A 21,646-nucleotide genomic window follows, 5' to 3' on the forward strand; every position below is an offset into this window, starting at 1 on the left:
GTTTTTCAGGAAGAGCCTCATGTTTTGACTCTCGGCCTTTTTAAATAATTACTGATTTCAGTCGAGGAAAGTGCAAAGCTACTCTCGAGGTACCATATATTAAAATTAGATTGATGAAAATGAGCAAAATATGGAAACTTGAAGTATATTTCAGAAGTTGCTGAAGCTCTGTGGATATACAAAAGGAACTTCATCAAATTATGTTATTATCCTCTGAAATCCAATTTAATTTCAGTTTAACAACTGTAGCAAGATGCAGAGGGAAGGCATACATACCAAAGACTATGAGACGAGTGTGTGTATCTGTAGACCCCAGAGGATTCTGGGCCGTGCAGCGATACATGGAGCCGTTGAGTTCTGCTGGCACTCTCTCAAGAATCAGCTCCCTCCCGTCGCGCTCGCTGCTGCCGTCCAGCAGGCGACCCCCCACCCGCGTCCAGGTGTAGAGGGGCTCGGGGAAAACCTCATTCTATCAACATCCAAATAAGGTGGAGAGGGGCAAGAAGGGAGGCAGAGAATAAAAGGGAAAAGCGGGAGGTGAAGGGAGCTCAGATAGATTCTGAGTCTCAGCCAAGAGATTAAGAGCAAAGCATGCATGAATAAAACAAGCTCCAATTTCCCCTTAATGCAATAACAAGTTAACAACATGCATTAATAAATCAACACTTCACCTTACAAGACATTTTTTTTCTTCCTCCCAGATCATTGAGAGCTATGTCTAGCTGAATTAAAATCCCAATGTTGCTCGCTTTGGTTTAAAGTGAACTGCAGCTCTGAGATGAGGGTGCATGGATACAGAAGAAAAGCTCACTTAACGATAAACTAAAAACTGCTTTGTTAGTATTCAACAAAGTCCAACAATTTCAGATGGAAAAACAAAAAACTTTTCAGAGCCAAACAATTCTTCGGTGTGACCTGTAAGCGCTTGAAGCTGCAGATGCTGAAACGAGTGTTGAATTAATACATAAATATACATCTCAAAGATGACGATCCATACTAAAGTCTAGAGGGGAACAGGTGAAGAGTGGAAGCCATAATTGTCAGTCTTGGCCTACAATCTTTTTTTTACTTGTGAAATCCCCAAAGCATGGGTCCGGTGACGGATAAGGGAAATTTGCTGTTTGATCAGTCTGCATGCACTGATGCCTGCACAGCTGAATGGCCCGGCTGGCAGTGTGCTGCAGTTGAGCCTGTTTGTAATAACTAATCTTAACTCTGCTCAAGGAGAAGCTTTAAAAGAATCCCAAGGTCACTGGGCAAACAGAAACACATGTATAAATCTTTGCAGTCGATACCTCAGTGCCATGAACCAACAACTGGGAAGAATATTAATTTGGTCTCATAAAAGTGAAATGAAATACAAATATGAAATCTGGCTCGTGATTCTGAAGCGTCATCCAAGAAAGTCGCAAAGCAGCTTTGTGCTGTGGGCCATCAGCATGTGTTATGCCAGGATTTCATCACCTGACTGACTCAAGCTGCCTGGCATCAGCGTATCATAACTGTCAAACAGGCCGTCACCATCCACAGGCCATTCACACCAGCGACACAGAGCTTTATCAGGGTATGACAACACACATCTCTGCTATGGCGGGACAATGGGGGAGGTGGGGTGGCACAAAAGTATAAAAGCTTGTACAGTCTCCATATTGTTGGATATGACAGAAGGTGCCATCTAGTAACTTCTGGATGAGTTAATCTTTCTTCGTCCTGATTTTTTAGCAACTACACTACACAAAAGCCAGGTTTGCCATGTGACATCACACACCGGGGTCTGGTCTACCGCTTTTGAAGGTCTGAGTTGAGTCATTTGACCAGCACTGCCTTTTATCTATTATCTTACTTCTATTTGATGAGTAAAACATGGGTCTGACCCTGTGAGAACTCAAGCACATTTATTTTTCTTTCTTTTTTTTGTGTAATTCTTCCATTTACACGCTTGTTCATCCTGAGCTCCCTGCAGAAGCTCTTCTCATATTGTGCCTTAGCACTTAGCCTTAGTTCTTCTGTGCTTTATTGCAGGACTGTCTCAAATCAAAAGCATGCGTAAAATGGATGTGGAAAGATTAATTGCGGAGGTCAAAAAAAGTATCCCCAGCTATATGACCCACAATCCCATCATTAAAGAAAGATATTGCCTGGGGATGCATTGCTCAAGAGATTGGTTCTTCAGATGGGAAATCAAGTTTAAGTGGTGGAGGCCCACACTGAATTTTAAACCAATATCTGAAGGCGGCTAAAAAAAAAGTGTAAATATTTTATTATATAATGGTAATACATTTAACTTTAGAATAGAAAAAGTAAATTAGGCATCTCAGTTAAGGGTAAGCTCACTTAAATGCTACAAGCATGCCACCTGTGGAGTTAAATGAGTACCTGCACTCACCCCTGACTAATAAGGCATAACATATGACTTTCATTGTATATTTAGAGACTGTAAAGACAGACTCTCTGGTAAATGACAACCTACAAATTATATTAAAAGTTATTTTACTGCTATCAAGGTCTAAGGCTTTTGCTTTACAGAGTCCATGAACAAAGATGCTTTTTTTTTTTTTAGCGATGACATTAAAACCCTAATTTTCAATTGCTTTATCCCACTTTTGTCAAAGTATCTCATGCATTCATAAACGGTTAATGGGAAATATGACAGAGATGCCATTAAGGAGCCACATTATCCAGTCCTAACTGTGCACGTGCAATGCCCTTTTCTACACCAAGATTGCCCCTTGAAATTAGTAAAACCCCATGCACTTACCCCAGGCGATCCTACCTGGAAACCTTGCACAGTTATGCGCACTGTGTCCCCTACCTTTGCCCTACTGGGGGTCATAAAGAGCTTAGGACCCTTGGGAGCAGCTGAAAAGAGAGAGAGAGAGAAAAGACAGGGGACAAAGGTCATTGTACTGAGCATGGAGAGCAAATCCTGCCGGACACCTGTTTTGTCACAGAGGGAAAGAGACAAATACGATTTCCTGTCAATTAAGGTCACGGAGTGAGAGACGAGGGACCTTGCAGGTTCTTTCATCCAAAGGACTGCGCAGGATTTATTTCCCTTTGGAGAGAAAAGGAACTAAATTGGGTAGATACTCATTACTGGAGGAGAATGGGAGTGCAAAGGGTGGAGTGTGCAGGCAGCGAGATAAGGGACACTCGGAGAGCTAATTCCCTTGTCTCGGTGTGGACAGCAGCCCCCAGATGGCTTTCATTTCTACCACCTAAAACAATAGGGCACAGGAGGAGAGGCAGATTTCAGTGTTATGGAATTGTGAGAGGCCAGTCATTGTCTTGTGTATGACGTGTCAAGATAAAATGAGTGATTTACATTTTGTTTTGAAAGGCTAGTAATTCCATTACTACTAAATCACACAGTACATGACATTAGGCAATTATAAGCAAGTTCTGCATGATTTGGGATGATTAACAATTCCCTTTAAGATAACAGTTTTTTTTCCATTTAGTGCAGTTCTATATGAAAAACTAATGGACTGAAGAGCACATGCAAGGAGAATAAAGCTAAGGGAATCCAATCAGTAACGCCTGCAACTCCACCCCTGGAGTTATACTGTTCATTTAGTTTGAACTGTTGGTATAAATCACACCGACTTCTTCTCTTCATTAATGAGTTAGACTTAGGGATAAATGGAAGATGACCTGCATTTCTAGCTATTAATCTGGCAACAAATTGTCCACTATAGACTGTCAATGAATCACAGTCTTTTTACCATTTGAGCAGCCCTTGAGAGCAGGTTGTGAAGGACTAAAGCATTCAGACTGACAACATGGAATCTGTGGATAGGATACAGCATTTGGCATTGCCCATGTACAAAAAGTATTTTGTAAGTTGAAGGAAAAAAAAAGTAATAAGGAAGAGTTTAGGATCATGAGAGTATCCATTGTTGTGTATGAATTAGGGCTGGGCGATATATCGAGATTTTAATATATATCGATATATTTTCAAACACGATATGGTACGAGACAATATCGTTTATATCGATTTAAAAAAAAAACTATTTTTTTTTTTAACATTTTCTTTTTTAATGATTTTGATATAGCTTATTTTGTGACAAATTGACTTGAATGTTTTATTTGAGATTCGCACAAATGTTTTGTTATTTGCACAACTGTCAACCTCAGTGGAAAAGTCTGCCTGTTACTGTCTACATTGTATTAATTGCACAGTGTATTTTAATTTAATTGTTATGCAGGAAAGGGATATTTGTTTTATTTTATTCAAGAAGCATTTTTATTCTATATATGCAGGCAGTTTATTTTTATTTCATTTGTTTTATACATTTTGATATTGTGCAGACCTGTTAATAAAGGTACCTGTGTGACATTTGGCACGAGGCTTTGTATTAAAACTGACTGTTTTTTTAAGGGTTTGCCTCAGAAAAAAATGAAGCTAACAGAGATGCTAACAGAGATGCTATGCTATAATGCTTTGGGGGAAACCCCAATTAAGGCACAAAAAAAATATCGAGATATATATCGAGTATCGCCATTCAGCTAGAAAATATCGAGATATGACTTTTGGTCCATATCGCCCAGCCCTAGTATGAATTGATTCATTTTTCAGAAACGTTGAGACAAAACATGACAAACCAGGAGAACCTTTTTTGAAATTGAACAATGTTCCATCTCACGACGGAGACGGCGTGGCATTTCAAGTCACAGGCAGCGTGGAGGCACTCTTTTCACCTCTTACACAGCAACCGAAAGGTATTTTTAAATACTGGTGTCATGGAGCCACATAGAGCCGGCACGGCATATGGCCAGAAAGATGATGGCCGATTTCTGGGATTTGCTCCAGCAGTGACAGTTGGCCTCCTACGTCACCACCTTTGATGACGGTGGCATGCAGTGTCCAGCGAGGCCCCTGCTGAAAGCTCAACTTCTTCACTTTGCAAAGAAAGAACTGTTTTCACTTCAGGGGAGGTCAGGGAATAAACAGCTGTGCACGCGGTATCAGGTGTGCTTCGGCATCGAGCCGGTATATCAACAGGCCTGCACTGTGGGGCAGGCGAGGGGGAAACCTCTCACATTAGCTGGGTCGCTGGTTCCGTGTGGAAAAAAACAAAGCTAAACCAAAAGGTTTGACTGCCGGATCGTTTCGATTTGGTGGAACAGACTAAACGTGGTGACAGGTGTGACATTAGCGATTCATTCACAAGCCTAATGAGGTTAGATTTTAACCCCTATGCTCACAGAAATGTGCAAAAATAAAGAAGAAAAATCAAAAACAAAAGGAATTTTCTTTTTTTAATTAACATGCAGTGCTCATGAAAGAACAAATGTTCGGGCTGCAGTGATCATCTCATTGTGGTATATCTTTAGACTCGTCATGCTCCGCACCAGCTTTCATGAATATGCATGAAATGTGATACAACACTGGTCAATTGTCAGACTGAAACCCTCCCGTGGCGATATTAAATCTCTCAAAGATTTATTACTTATTAGAATGGAAAATATTTCTCATTCATTTCCTGACCCCTCTCTCCCTCTCTTTCTCTCTCTCTCACACACACACCTGTAAGAACCAAGTGGGTGCGTGTATGAGCGCACTTATCCCGTTACAGCTGAATATAATAAGTGAATATTATACGGCAGAGACAGGGATCCTTCGCCGGACCATTTTACATGCGGTTATAGCCAGTTAAACTGCGCTGAAATATTCACAAAAATACGAGCCCTTTTGTTTATGAGACAGATCAGCGTAACCTCAGACATGAATAAAAACCAGTCCTTTCGTGCATGAATTATTAAAAAGGGCAATTATTTCTTCAAATACAGTTTTTAACTGCTGCAAACATGAAAAGTTATGTTCTTAATTCCTTTATGGTTTTTATTTCTTCAATTTTCTTCATATTCTTATTTTTCAACAAGTTGCTTGTGTGTTTATTTGAACGTCAAATAATCCTCCCGTAATCGATGATGAGCTCAATGTAGGTATTGACAATATAAGCTCAATAAGCTTGTCGTGATTTTAAGGGGAAATAAATAACTTGACGTTGCATCTATATATATTTGAAACAAAATATCAACAAAACTCCACTTCCCTGTCACTCCAGCCTGCTCCTCCTGAGAAAACAGACCCCATCATGAACTCTCTCTCGCTTCTCTCCATGACCCACTTCATGTGGACGAGCACAAACCCTCCCTTCGTCAGTGACTGGCAGGAGGAATGTTTATGTCTCGGCCAGAGGGCTGCCTCTATTTTCTGTCTCCAGCTTGAAGCCAGGGTCTATGGATGGTATGACCAGCATTTATATCATATATTTCGATATGATATTGATATGAACTATATTAAAAAAAAAACACAGAAAAACTGTCGACTTCTTAAAAATACAGGGAATCAATCCAACATTACCATTGAACAAACATACAAAAAAAAGTCACTCTCAGTGTTAACTGTTTGCTTTAAACTCCACAATTCCTTAAATAGTTTGTGTGCCTGAAGCCCCCCCAACTATTAACATAGTGGTACCCTAATAGATCAGTCCTAGCGGTAGATTTAGATTTCTAGGCTCATGGACTGGGAGCATCTGACGGGGAATTATGCAGCACACTATGAGCTCTGGTGTAGCCTAGCCTGTGTGTAGACTTTGTTGTTTTCCTGCTCACACTCTAAATAGTGTAAAACGGAATATCCAAAACGTGTGTAAGTCACATCATCGTCATTGAATCACCTCATGTTTTCAATATATATCACTATTGCCTTACCCTCCAGTCCTACCAGGGTCATGTACTCATGGGATGGGCAGCTGGCGAGGATATATCTACTGAATGGGACAAAAAAAGTGTTCTGGGTTATCACTTACTGTGCCTTTAAAATAAGTCTGTTTTGTTCAGTACAATGCACTGCATTGATGTGGGATGACTGTCTGACCTCCACCAAAGTGGCTAATGTTATAACCATCCAAACCCTTTCTATACTAGTAAACACTATCCATCATAGTGACCACTATACATGAAAGGCTTAAAGAAAAAAAAAAATACAACTCCATTCCGAGATGGATCAAGCCCAAAGGAGACGGGTGAATCCTCTGAATTTCAAGTGTGTTCTAATTAGAAACAAATGCACACATTTTCCGTTCCCTTTTCTTCAGGTGGTGGTTAGGAGTGTAAAAAGAGTGTTCTTCCATCTCTTTAAAAGAACAAAGGCGGTGATGAATTAATGACTGCAGCAGAAAGAAAGAAAGAAAGCCTGTTATAATATTAGCGCCCCTCACATTCACAGTTTCACAATGCTCATTCCCTGTGTCTTCTGTTTTATCAACATGCTAAAAAAGGCACTTAGAATCCTTTCTGTCACATGTCATCTTTAAATGACAGCTTCTGCCATTTACATTGTTACTGCCTCCCTTTTCAATGGGCAGTGCATTATTTTTATTCAGGCTCCAATTTCAAGCAGCAACAACGGAAAGTTGTTGCAGTTGGGAGCTTTCGTTCACTGCTGGGTTCGCTTAAATTATACAACTTAATATGCTTTTCTTCCGAAGGATTTATATCGAGAAGTGGAAGCTAACAGTGAACTGACAATAAAAAAAATCAAATAATTGTTACAAAGCCTGGTAGAACTTGTACTACTTACTTGAGCCTTAGACTTTAAGATATGCCAAATATTCCTCCTTTTACTTCTTTTTCTCATGTAATGATTGCAAGAAGAATGTTTCTGAAAACAAAATGATTCCAACTTTATGAGGATATATATATATATATATATATATATATATATATATATATATATATATATATATACATACATACATACATACATACATACACACACACACACATACATACATATATATATATATATATATATATGTATGTATGTACATTTGTATGCACAATCACTAATTTATTTCAATACTATGAACCTTCCCTAAATGTATGCAAATATATTAAATAATAATAGATAACAATACCATTTAAAAAAATAGAAATCAAGTGGTGATCTTGGTTTCTTCTTTTTAGAAAAGATTAGCCTACGCTACAAGAAAGATAATTAAGGTTTTTACCTTTATATAATCTGTGAGTCTGAATGTTCCTTTCCCATGAATTTAGGGCACGGTAGATTCAACTTATTTACTGAGATACATCATTGGATTCTGGCACGAGGTGTACTTGAAACACAAGATATGAACAGCAATCTAATCAAAAAACAAAACAAACAAATAACCTGGCTGCTTCAGTGTGCAACATCAGTGTGCTCTTTAATTTTTCCTTCTAATCAGTTAGAGTTTTTATCTTTTCATTTGCAAATTTCAAGCCAGTGGTAACATATGGGAGCCCAACTTATCCTGTGGATGGTCACTGGGTGCTGAGATCCAACTCAGCTGACACTGGGCGGGAGAAAGGGCACAGTCTGGAGAGGTCGCCAGTCCAGACACGAGCTCAGTTCACATTAGCCATTTGTCCACCCCTTCGTGATGCCAACTTGGCCAATTTGTTGCCAGATTTAGCTTTCCTACCAGACCTCCTACCCATGAGGCTTATTACGAGCCGATGACCTCCGCCAAAAAAAGAAGAAAAAAACCCCCAGTAAAATCTAGCGACAGATTTAGTGACATTTGGGTCAAACATTCAGAGCACTGCTCTCCAAGAGCAAGGTCTGTTTTGCCCCCACTGCAGGTACACCTTTCTCAGCTTTCACTCTGCTTCCCCGGCAGCAATGAGAAGCAGAAGTAGCACCAATGAGCTGCTTGCACATGGTCAGTGCTGTCCTTGAGAGGTACTAAGCTCAGTTTATTCTTCAGTAACAGAACGGCACAGAGCCTAAATGATGCAGGTGACCAAATAAGAAATGTTTTTCTTTTTTTATGTGGAAAACAATCAAAATTGGCTGCCGGGACCATGAAAAACAAGAACGCTTCAGAATTAATAAATTTAATATGATATGATGCAAGCAGCTAATTATTGAAGAAAAGCTATTTTGTACACAACTGAAGTAAATTCATAAAAGCATAAAGAACAGTTGGAGATTGCCAGACTTTGACAAATTCTACCACCTGACCAAACATTACATTATGTCTTGGATAATTAAACTTTTTTAAACAGTATTTACTTTGAGGGCTGTGATTGGCAATATTCAGGATGAGTCTAAAACAGTAGGAAAAAAAGCCATTAATTCCCACACGTACATGGGAATTCTACTACATTTGTAGTTATAGCAGCACTTGGTCTCAGTAAGTAAAGGAAAACGCCTCTAATGAGTGCATTTAGTTCTTCCTTCATCAGGATGTGCACGATCACGTTGAGCTCCATGAAAACAAAAACAATTAATAGTTAAATACCAACACATTGCTGCTCATTAAGTGCTGCACTGAACACTGTTGTGACCATAGTACTCCTGCAACACCCAGATACTATGCATGTGCAGCAAAGGACGTTTCAGGTTGCCCGTAAAAAAAAAAAAAAAGCACTCCAGTGTTCAGGTTTGTATGCGCAACCTTCAGGGAAATGCATAAATGTCACAACTTTCAGTGAAATTAAATGAAAACATTTCAAAGGCAGTGCATTTCCTGCAGAATAAACATGGTAATATCACATTACCTCACCGCACCTGCTGAGCAGGCAAACTTCAAACTGTGGTAACACCTTCAAGTCGACCAACTGTCAATTTGTCACTCAATCGACTGACTGACAACTATGCACACCCCCTCCTACGGCCAACACAGAACCGAGGATTAAATCAAATGTCTATGGCCTGTGGGAGGAAAACTGCAGTACTCGGAGCAATCCCACACAGGCACAGCGAGAACAAGAAAATCCACAGTGTCCCAAAGCCCCAGGTTACTAGATAAGAACTGCTTCTTGCTGTGTGGTGCCAGCAGCTACACATATACAGATGCAATTTAGAGGATGTGTTCAGACTTGTGTGTGTGTATGTGTGTGTGTGTGTGTGTGTGTGTGTGTGTGTGTGTGTGTGTGTGTGTGTGTGTGTGTGTAGGGTCTTCCAAGATCTTCCATGATATCGATGGACCACAATTAGGACAAAAAGAAGATGTAGTGCAGCTTGCGTGAGATGGTAATAGCCTGTTTCTTTGTAGTTTCTCTCAAACACGGAAAGGACGCTAAATTAGATCGAAGCTGGCGATGTAAGATAAAACTGTGACAGTGAGACAATGCAGCAAGCAAATGTGGGGAAGCCATAGTTTCCTCATTCAGACTCTCGCCACCTTCAAACCGTTGCGAGCATCTTGTGGCAGAGATTGTCTCTGTTTATCATGTCAGGATTGCGTGGCTCGTTTCCAGGAGAGCTACAGTATGCCAACATACTGTCTTTGAAGTGCTAATTGGATGTGCTAGAAGCCATCTTTATTTTTAGATTGAAAAAAAAAAAAAGAAAAATGAATGTATAAAAATGATAGCGTCTGTCTTGGATCACACCGTAAACTGTTTCTCAAGCAAACATCATTAAAGCGTAACAGTTGCGCTTCCCGGAAAGTATGGCGTTTGTTCTCTTAAATCATTACCGGCGTCACCATTTCTTTTGTTGTGATAAGTTTGCACATTTGACAAAACAAACAAACATTCTCAGCAGCGATGTTTTTCTCCTTGAAATAAAACAATGAAATTTAAAAAAAGGCATTTTGGCAATTTGGAGGCAAACTTGACGGACCGCAGAGCTAACGGGTGTTCATTGAAGTTCAATGAAGGACAGCATCTCTTAGATAGTCTTTCCAATTTTAAAACATTGGTCAGTGTGTCTAAATTTTCTTTTGACTGCTCTAATTCGAGCTGACTTTTTCAATAACAGTCCTAGGTTAACGCAATCTAGCAACAGACAGCTCAATGAATTACCCTGTCAGTCACTTGAAGCTGTGCATTCACTACTAAACTCGCAATCTGCTCAGTCGTAACACAATTAAGCGGCGCCAAATGAAAATCAGTGTCGTTGAGAGTACATTTGCAAGGGAGACATAAGGAGACCCAGTTAGTTTCCAAGTGTGGCAGGAGATTAAAATAAAATGAAAAAAGAAAAGAGTTCAAGAGTTTCAGATGAAATACAGTAGCAGGACAAATGGATGATGGGAAGAAACTAAAGATGCTGAACGACTGGACTGAAAAGTACTCACCGAGAGTGACTTCTGTCTGCATAGGCATGGACAGGGCTGGGTGCTTGACTTCACAGCTAAATAGAGCATCATTATCTAGCTGAGGGTTGATGGTCCAGGTGAGTCTGGCCTGCACCACCACCGAGCCGTCGCTCTGGGGGAGGTGCGTGTGGCTGAAGTAGTACAGCGGGTCCGTGCTGTGGACCCAGCGGGGGAACTCCCGGCTCACTACTGTCTCTGGTATGACCTCTGTGGCGGGGCTGGGCTCGGAGGCCTGCTGGCCCATCGTGTGGATGCGCTGGGGGCTCTCTGTGTAGAGGCGGGCCGACCGGCCCTCGTGGTCCAGGAGGGACAGGGACCGGTGCAGTTTAGTGTCGTCCAGGTCCCTGCTGATGAGGGGCCGGGCTCCCCTCACTCCCGCCGAGCCGCCTCCCTGCTCACCGGTGGAGGGCTGAGTGTAGGAGATGACCTCTATTAGTTCGCCATCACGTTTAAAGTACACCTTAAGGAGCATTGAAAAAGGAAGAGATTGAAGTGACAGAAAAAGAAGAAGAAAGAGACATATTTTAATAGGTTTATTTTTTTCCTCCATCAGAAGAAAAATTAAAAACACACGACAAAATTACATCTTTTAATGTATTTTCTTTTGATTCCATTGAAAAAAACACAACAGATAATTAAGATTTTTTCTACAATTTGTTTCATTTCAGGGTAATTTTCTAAAAGATTCGGTCCATGCTTTTCTCATTAGTTTTTTGGGGTTCCCTCAATTAAAAAAGACTGAAACATCTCATTCACATTAAGACTCAGATGTAACTTAGCTCCGGTGCATCACAGTTCCATCAGACTGCCTCCTGGTCTTTCTGAAATTTGACTCTTGTTTCTCTGCACCAAATTGAATCCACTCGACATAAGAAGGCACACATATGGTGATATGTAAGGTCTAATGCCTGAGGACGCCATGAGACCTGGATCCTTATCCATATGTCTGCAAGAGACGAGACAACCAGGTCTTAATGTCAGAGTGGTTAGAGAGAAGTATTTCCTTGCTAACAGACAGCGTCTGCATGACTTAGATCGCAGAGGGAAACAGAATGGCGTATGTAGAGAAAACCAAGCACTCGATCTTATGTCATCAATGCGAGATGGAGAGCAATCCTGGACAACAACTTTTCCCAAATGTTCAGAATGTGAGACTTTTTAGAAGAATAAGGTTCCAATAAGAGAATGATTCAAAGGACCAAGAGGCAGCACCATGAGAAGGATCGAGGAAATGCCATGAGAAAGCTTGAGTCTGAGTATCTAGTAGGGAGTAGGGAAAATAGTTGCGCACTCGAATTCACAATCCAGCCTCGGAAATATCTGCCAAGACAAATGGTAGAAACCTCAGAAGAAAAGGTGTACAAAGCTTGTTAGATCACTCCAAAGATAAATTGTGGCTGCCACAGCTTCTAAAAGGTGCTGCAACCCAGGAATAAATCAAGGATGTGACACGATGTTGGACCTTTACCGTTGCTACCATTGCTTTGTTTTAGTGGAGAATATATAACATATATTTATAATTAAATGAATGTAGTATATTCACAATAAGACGAGCCAGGAATATACTTTAACGTGTACTAATGTGGAAAAAGTTAAAGTCCAACACTACAATGAGTCCCTGTCTTGAGGATGGTCTGATCTCTTCAGCTGCTAAATGCCGCTGCTAAATGTCGCACATTAAAAATGCTGCTTTCCCACAGTTTGGTGGAGGACAGGCATTATAATGGCCTTGACGGATCTTATTAATTGTGAATAACATTTGTTGCAATGAAAATTGCAGAACATATTAACCACAAAATGAAAAAAAAAAGAAGATGAGCTTAAAAATCCTGAAGTGCTCTGTCAGAGGTTAAGTCGCTGTGGATTAATTGTTAAAAGTATCATATTAGTGCAGTTTTAATAAATGATCTCATCAGCTGTCCCTGTCACATAGGATTCCTCAGAATACCACGGGATTTCAGCAACCAATCCATGAGTTTATTACCATCTCAGGCCGTTAAATCTCCCAACAGGGAATGCAAGCCCCCATCTGAGCACACAGCCTGTAGATATTAACATGAAAACCAGGTTTTGTAGTCGTTGCCTGTGGTAATGCTATTTATTGACAATAACCCGTTTCTGTGAGGCAATTAAATCCATAGCTCTTTTTGGGGATAATTGGTCAGCTAAATTCAGTTTTATGAAGCCTTTAGAATCATTATACGCTTTACAGTTCACAATATTGTGTATAGCGCTGGGGTTTTTTTGTTTGTCTTTTTGATACTGTGTAATATGAGGCCTTTCAAAGCCTAGTGTCTATAAAAAGTGTGTCTGCATAGACTGTGGACTGCAGTGAAATTTAAAACGTATTACCCTTTCCATGAAATAAATAAACAAAAAAAATTCCCCTCTGAAGTGACTACTCTATTTTTCATGAACACCTAAACAAAGTGTCATTGCAATCCCGTTTTGTGTATAACAAATTTTTAGCACTAAATAGTCATTTTTGAATTGGACAATGACACTCGGAGACTCATTTCATCTTTTAACCTTTATTTCAGCAATTCCTGAATTAATGATGGATGGTGGCTGGTTCTGTCAACCCCCTTGTTGCCAAGATCAGACACATTACACATGTTGTGCTGCTGGGTTGTATCTTGGTATTTATAGCAAAACGCTACACGCTATAAACTGTACCAGGCTGTTATCGGAGCAGGCTGGAGCACATCCACATCGGGGCGAGTACCCTTGCTCGCAGCCATTCAGTAATACTGGCTGTGTTTATCATTACCAAAGATAAATAAAGCCTTCTCTCAACCAAACTTTGCTCCAAAGCATTAACGTCGAGCTGGTCTGTGACCCAATCTACCTGCACCAGTCCAGTGTAAAAACAGGGACGTGGCTGTGTAGGCTCATGTACAACAACAACGCTTAATCATTTCAAGCAGTTCGAGGTAAAACACATTCCCAAGGGCTTGACACAGGAACGCTCTTATAATGTGCTCCCTCCAGTGGCCAAAAGGAGTATTGCAACATCGGGTAGCTCTAAAAGGAGACGTATGAAAAAAAAAAACTGTATAAATAAACGATATTCATATCACCCTTTTCTAAACAATGAGCCTGGAATAATAACAGCAAAATGCTTGAAATAGCATGTGGAGAATTCAATTCAATTCAGCTTTGAAATAGAATTAAACTGTAAATTAGTTAAATAAATGTAAAACCAATAATAATGCCTAGCCTAGCTAGCTTAGCTAACGAAACAGATAGATCGCATTTTTTCAAAAGTCGACAATTTCCTGGGGTCTTCATGAAAGGTTTGTGAAAAAACTAAATAGAACATAACACTTTTATTTGCAATCATGCTTTTACTTTTCTGCATTGCTCCTCTTCTGAAATTAGCATTAAAGCTTCGTGCCACCGTTTTCTGGGAGACAGGGGATGTAGATTGATAAAGCTGAAGATATATATATATATATATATATATATATATATATATATATATATATATATATATATATATTATATATATAGTGTATTTGTAAATATTTATTTCTACCTGAAAGTTTCACGTTAATAAAAACTAAATTACAGTTTCTCATACACAGCATTCATCTTTTCACATACAAAATGTTTCGGTATTAAACTGCACATGCTAAAAAGCATGAGTGTAAAACTCATTTGCATCACAGATTTTACTAATTCACACTTTTTTTTTTAAACCACAAGCTTCCAAATGTCCATCACCTATTATCTGGAATTACCTCATTTTCCGAGCCACACACCAATGGCACAATAGGAAGTAAAAACATTAGCCTTGCCCACAATGACCCCACCGCATCTGCTACCAACTCTGACTCTTTCACTGTGCACTGAACCACCTCATTAATTATCACAGCAGGTGGAGGGGCAGCACTGTGGATTAGACGGTTCCCAGCACCTGTTCTGCAGCTTTTGTTCGACAAAATGGTGTGGTTACACAACAACACCTGTGTTGGCTATAGGCTGGTGTAATGGGGAATTAATTCAGTAGACCTTGACAACTGATTTCTTTCCAATGACATTAAACAAACAATTCATAGCCATAAAAGAAATATTGACTAAACTTCTACATGATTTTACTCAGTTCCAGAGTCGTGTGCTGTGTCAGCTTTCAACGACTCAGACGTAATACCATAGTGAATGTGTTACCTCCAGCAAAATATCAAGCATTAGTTTACCTATTAATAATGAGCCCTAATGGATTTTCCCATGTCTGGTTGAGGTTTAAGAGGAATGACTGACTATTTCATCAAATACACCAATGAAATAAATGACAGGTGTGTTTCTGCAATACAAATGTACAAACTAGACTGTACGGGTTCACAGACCTCAGTCATGTTTGTGTCATATAAATAGCATCCTGTTAAATCAGGATCTTTGTGTCACTTTACTTCCCATCTCCGAATATTTTCATAGGATTCTTTGTATTCTTTTGCAGTGGGTTTGACTTATGTACATTAACATTTGCGAGTATCAAGTAAATCATGACTTCATGAAACCTTTCAGCATTCGGTGTTGAGCTTGGATACACATGACTACTCCATAGAGTCAGATGAACGGAAAAGCTTTACTCTAGAAATTTGCAGACACTTGTTAATGAATGCAAGTTTGGGTTAATACAAATAGTGGAATTAATGTCTGGTAGACCAAGTATTTGACTTCTAACAAACTATGTTTAAATCCCAGAATCCCTTTCTGTGTGGAGTTTGCATGTTCTCACTGTGCTTGCACGAGTTTTCTCCAGGTCCCTCCCAAAGCTAAAAAATACACACTTTAGACTATAAATGACTCTAATTGTGAAAGGTTGGGAGTCGTGTGATGGACTGGCGACCTGTTCAAGGTATACCCCTGCCTTTTCCCTGAAGAGAGCTGGGATTGGCTCCAGGAAATCCCCATGATACCTAAATAGGCATGCATAGAAAATAGAAGGATGGGTGTAGATAACAAATACATGTAGGGATGGTGTTTTGGATCTTCTTCACAACATTTGGTAAATAAATGGGAAAGCAAAGAGAAGATGTGGCCCTTGTAAATGTAATTAACATGAGCCAGCAGGGGGTTATTGTGGTAAGGAGGTGTAACAAACGCGACGCGAATGCAAAGTTTTGTGAATCTGCATTAACTAAACCTGCACTGTTGTTCCACAACACTGGTTATAAATTAATTCATTTAACTCCATCCATCCCAGCTAACACACACACACACACACACACACACGCACACTTCGATGTGAAATTTAGAATCCCATATTAACCCCTCAGTCAAGCAGAGAATTATGATGATGAAAAAAAATGTATAATTTCCAAAAAGACAAAAGGCTACCTGTGTGTAATAATCCATAATTATAATGATAATCCATGTGTGCAGCATAAAAATGTTAGATTATCTATCTATTTATCAACTGACTCATTTATGGTATTCATTCTTATTATGTCCTTTCAGTGTCTCACAGTATTGGGTGTTTGGGCAAAATTACATCTAAAACATTAAACTTTTTTTCCCTTTTTTAGTAAATTAATAGCTCAGTCATTGCCTTGTTCAACAACATTAACTTTAAAGCCAATAGGAAGGCAGAGGTCTGTAAAGCAGGTGGGGTCCTCCTTCAAACATGTGGAAGAGTTGGCGCTCAGCACGAAGAGGGGATGGCTCATTACAGATGGAGTTTCTGGGGACACGTCCTCCCAGCCACTAACCTCTCAGGGTACGGCGCATTAGTGGCTACATACTTTAGGCTGGATATGATGGCTAGTGGTCTTAATAAATCTTCTTCCTTTCAACCCCAGCCCGTTTTAATTGCTGTTCTCCATGCCCACGATGAACTTTGCGTTTTCGTTTGCACAGATGTGAGGGCAGCTCGACATACACACACACACACACACACACACACACAAAATAAATATATATTATATATATAATGACTTGAACAAAACCTGCACCCTCTCACATGGATCATCATACTGTAGGTCTCATTTCCATGGTGATCAACAAATCCTTTGCTTTTTGGAACCAAAAAGCAAAATAATTTTGGTATACTGCCTACTCAGTGAAGTGATCAAACCTGCTTTCTGGACTACCCGGGACCATGTATCTTTGTTGTCATTAATATGAGTCACCATTGGAGAGGACAGATGACTAGGCGTTGCATTAATTTGCTAAGAGAGAAAAAAACCCCAACAAATTCCTTGTTTAACTGAAACCACGTCCCTTTCGTTTGAGCGCAAAAACTGATTAATTTCCCCATATTTGAATACAAAGCTGCCATGATAAGTCTTCCACAATGATACGTCCTGTCAGTCTGGAGTTGCATCTGCAAGTGTCTTGGTTCCTTATGTTCCACGTCTATTTTCATTAAAACAAATAAATACAGATCTTCAAACTGTAAATTAAAATAAAAGGGGCCATCACACAGCAGATGGACAGCTTTTTTATGTTTTCTAACACTACATTTCACTAAATCGTAAGAATCCATGAGCAGTTCTCATGTGACTTCTGATTGTACTTAAGATACTCCCCTTTAAATTTTGTAAAGAAGTGATATGTCAAAATATAAAGAAATCAGCTTGTAACAGAGGCCCGTGGATGCTAATCTATCACTATTTCTAGAACAGCTGTGTGATGGATCATTGAAGAGTACAAACAAAGAAATTCCATTAGTTGAAAGATGTAAGATTTAAAAAACTTCAGAGTGAAAAGTGAAAGCTGCTTGACAACTGCAAAGAGGAATGTTGCTGAACTAGTCTTTTCTGGACTCGTGTCAAGAAAGACTATTGGTAGGGCTCTTCATCCTAGTGGACTTGCTCTCTTGAGCTCAGTCAGTCACACAGTGGCACATCAAAGCCTGACTGGAGCATGCCTGTCTGAAACATGAGGATTAGCTTCAGAAGTCTGACGTTGATCCGATGCTGGGTTTGTTTAAAGAAGGGAGGTCGAGAGCTCCAACCTAAAAACACAGTTCCTACAGTGAAGCACGGTGGTAGAGGTGTAATGCTGTGGGACTATGTGGCTGCTTCAGGCTTGGGTAACCTCGTTTGGATGCGTGGAATCATGGAAGAAAAGAACTGTGTTGCTATTCTGAGGAATGAGGTAAAGATATTTGCTGTTCGTCGACCTTCAGGTCACCACTGGCTCTTCCAATAAAACAATCACCCAAAATATAGATATGCATACGTTCATACCTTTTGAACAGTGTTGTGCATGAACGAGTTCAAATGAACGCGTTCATTGAACACGTTCATTTCTGTGAGAACGTTGAACTGAACGCAACATATTTACACATAAAGAACTTGAACGTGAACTTGTTCATTCTGCAGATCATGAACTGGAATTTGATCTGTTCAGATTATGTGAGCTTCACTGTTTAGGTCCAATTATTACGGAATAATCCTTCTTATTTCACCAGCGGGCGGCGCGCACATTTAAAATGCTCGACGAGCCCGGTGCAGTCTTTACAAATGTAGGCTGATTTATGGTTCCGCGTTACACCTACGTACGTGGCGTGCGGACCGTATGGTTCGCGTCGCCGCGTACCTTACGCCGTAGTCTTCGCCGTCGATTTAACGCTGAACCATAAATCAGCCTTGACTGGTGAAGAGAGACGTTGCAGTCGCAACGTCAGCGAGCCGTCAGATGATGATCCGCTTATCATTATCTGCGGGAATTTTACACATTATCTCCCAAAGAGTCTGACGGTAAGAAAATAACCTTTCTGTGCAAATTATGTCCATCGGCGCTGAGAAAACAAGTCCGAACGTCTGCCTCGTCAACTTCAAATTTGAAACGTCATGTGGAGTTAAAGCATCCGTCCAGTGTGACAGGTAGACAAATTGATAATGCACTACAATGTTGGAGATTTACAGCCTCTGAATAAAGTTGAAACGCCACAAGGACAATACATGATTGTATTCAGCAGGGGTCTCCAACCCTGTCCTGCATGTTTTACATGATTCCTTGCATCATCACACGTGATTCTAATTAATGGCCGTCATCAGCTTGTCATCCAGGTCTGCACAAGTCTGTTAATGACAGTCATTTATATCAGGGTTCTGAGGGGAAATATCTAAAACATGCAGGACAGGGGGTCCTGAGGACCAGGGCTGAAGACCACTGGTATACGGTGGGGGGCGTTTCATTCGTACTTCTCACCTAAAAATATTGAAATGAACTGAATTTGAACTAGTTCAAAATGAAAATAGTGAACTATGAACGTGAACTGTTCATTTTTAAACTATGTGAACTGAACTTTGAACTAGTTCATCAGAAGTATGAACTTGCACAACACTGCTTTTGAAGAACACCAAGCTCACGGACTGGCCCTCTCGGTCATCAGATCTCAGTCCTATTAAGACTCTATTAAGAAGTTAATGTGACTTTTCAGAAACCACACAATTTGGATAAAGTGGGACAGCTTCCAATGGACACATTTGAACTCATAAGAGACTGTTGAAACTCAGGCTACACTACTGATTAGTGTTGATCGATTGGGCCCGACCGGTTCCTCCACAACCCGGTCGTGCTGGGAGCACGGAGTTGGTACAGCGTGTGGCCAGAAGTGAAATTAGTTGAACATGCAAAAGTATAGTGAAAATAAATATATATAGATATAGATATAGATATAGTGATTACGCTTAGTAGAGCTTTTGTCTTTGAACCAAATAACTTATAAAGAATATTTGTTATTGTAATGTTCATGGAAAACTTGATAGTTTTGTTTGATATCCTAAAGGGGGTAATAATTGAGAATAACTGAAGGAGAAAGCACAAAAATAGACTTAAATCAGCCCATTGTTTTGTTAGGTGGTACATTAAGGTGACCTGGGACTTTGCAAGTATGTTCTCATTCATGTAAAGTGTTTTTATTTTTCGTTTGGCTTTGCAGTTGCATTGTTCTCTTACAATGTTACTGCACGCAATAAAGTGATTATCAATCACAGCTCTGCTATAAATCCCCAAATACTTCATCGTCCAATATGTGCTGACAATGATAGCAGACACAAACCACTTACTTCTAAAATGAATTAGCATAGAAAAGAAAGATGTTATTCTAAGAAGGAGCCCATACTCAATGCCAAGACAGTCGTGAAATCAAGCTGGGATGCTATGAAAAGGGCTTTGCATTCCTCTGAATCAACAGTGATGAAAGCACCTGCACTGTGCGCACTGCCAAGTTACTGACACCGCAGATTTTTCTAATCCAAACCCTTTCCAAATGTGTACACAATAATATTAATTAAAAAAAAAAAGACAATGATAAAAAATCCTACACAAGCACATATACACCTTTAGAATTAGTTGCTGCTGTTAATCAAGGTGCTGTCAAAGGGACAAAGCAGTAATCGTCATAGCGACAGGATGATTCAATAGTGAGGCACAGGCAAGAGAAAAACGGTGAGAAAGAGGGAAGCAGCGAGAGAGATCCTATCCATGAGTTAATCAGTTTCCCTGCTTATTATTAACTGTCATTATCTTTCCTCTTTTCAATCAGCGCTTGCTTGTGCTCTGAGGATGTTCTAATAGTGCTGCTGGGAAACTATTATTGATGTGTCACCGGCTTGCTCAGTTATATCAGATGCTGACAGATCTTGAAACATAATGGCAGATATTTTTCACAAATGTAGTCTTTCACTTTCAGCTCTTTGAAAGTTGCACTGTGGGAACTTGCTATTGTATAGTCCCATCCAAAAAGCAGAGAAGGAAAATAAATGGGGCACTGCAGAGACTAGATTTAAGTAAATTGCATAATGATCATTTGTACATAAAAGCAGAGTTCAAAAAGGGGGCCACATGAAATTCAATACACACATACATACAGCGTGTGTGTGTGTGTGTGTGTGTATATATATATATATATATATATATATATATATACATATACATATGTGTGTGTGTGTGTATACTCTCAACGATAAGAAGTTCTCTTAAAGAGTGGTGATTTGAACAGGCATGAGGTAAAGACTCAAAACCATCCAACTTTCTTGGCAAAAGAAACCAGCTAGCAGGAGCAGGAAACGAGATTGAGGGTTAAAAGAGGCTGATCAGACCAAAAAAAATTAAGGTTTATGTAAGAGGAAACTGATGTGGCAATTACGGACACAGAGTAAGTGAATGGAGTTGCAAGTTGAGGACAAGTTGAAGACTGGAAAGAATAATAAAAGCAACAAAAGCAAAATAACATTCTATATTGTTATTCAAGAGAGGACTGAGAAGTAGTCACCTTAGTTGTTGAACCATACATACATACATACATACATGTACATACATACATACATACATACATACATACATACATACATACATACATACATACATACATACATACATACATACATACATACATACATACACACATACATACATTACATAAGTAAGACACATACGTTTAAAATGACATGCAACAGGTCTGATTAACATATTACAATATTCACTAATTTATTAAAAGAAAAATAATACATTTTCAATCAACCGTCTGGAGACGATGAATATCCACACCATCACGAAGCAACACGTGCAGCTGTGGTGTGGAT

At 39.7% G+C, this 21,646-nt stretch overlaps 1 protein-coding gene across 2 annotated transcripts in view; it reads right to left on the reverse strand.

Moving 5' to 3' along the window:
* Positions 1-21,646, reverse strand: part of igsf21a (immunoglobin superfamily, member 21a) — a 206,076-nt gene that overhangs the window by 14,827 nt on the left and 169,603 nt on the right. The window contains exons 6-8 of one of the 2 annotated variants that reach the window (XM_061726948.1): positions 11,085-11,565; positions 2,774-2,859; positions 277-469 (exon numbers count right to left, since the gene is read on the reverse strand). In XM_061726948.1, coding sequence (XP_061582932.1) covers positions 277-469; positions 2,774-2,859; positions 11,085-11,565 — 760 coding nt within the window. Of the gene's footprint in view, positions 1-276; positions 470-2,758; positions 2,860-11,084; positions 11,566-21,646 lie in introns of both variants that reach the window. The other variant, XM_061726947.1, reaches the window with a different exon arrangement.

Source organism: Cololabis saira, chromosome 8, assembly GCF_033807715.1.
Source record: "Cololabis saira isolate AMF1-May2022 chromosome 8, fColSai1.1, whole genome shotgun sequence".
NCBI lineage: Eukaryota > Metazoa > Chordata > Actinopteri > Beloniformes > Belonidae > Cololabis > Cololabis saira.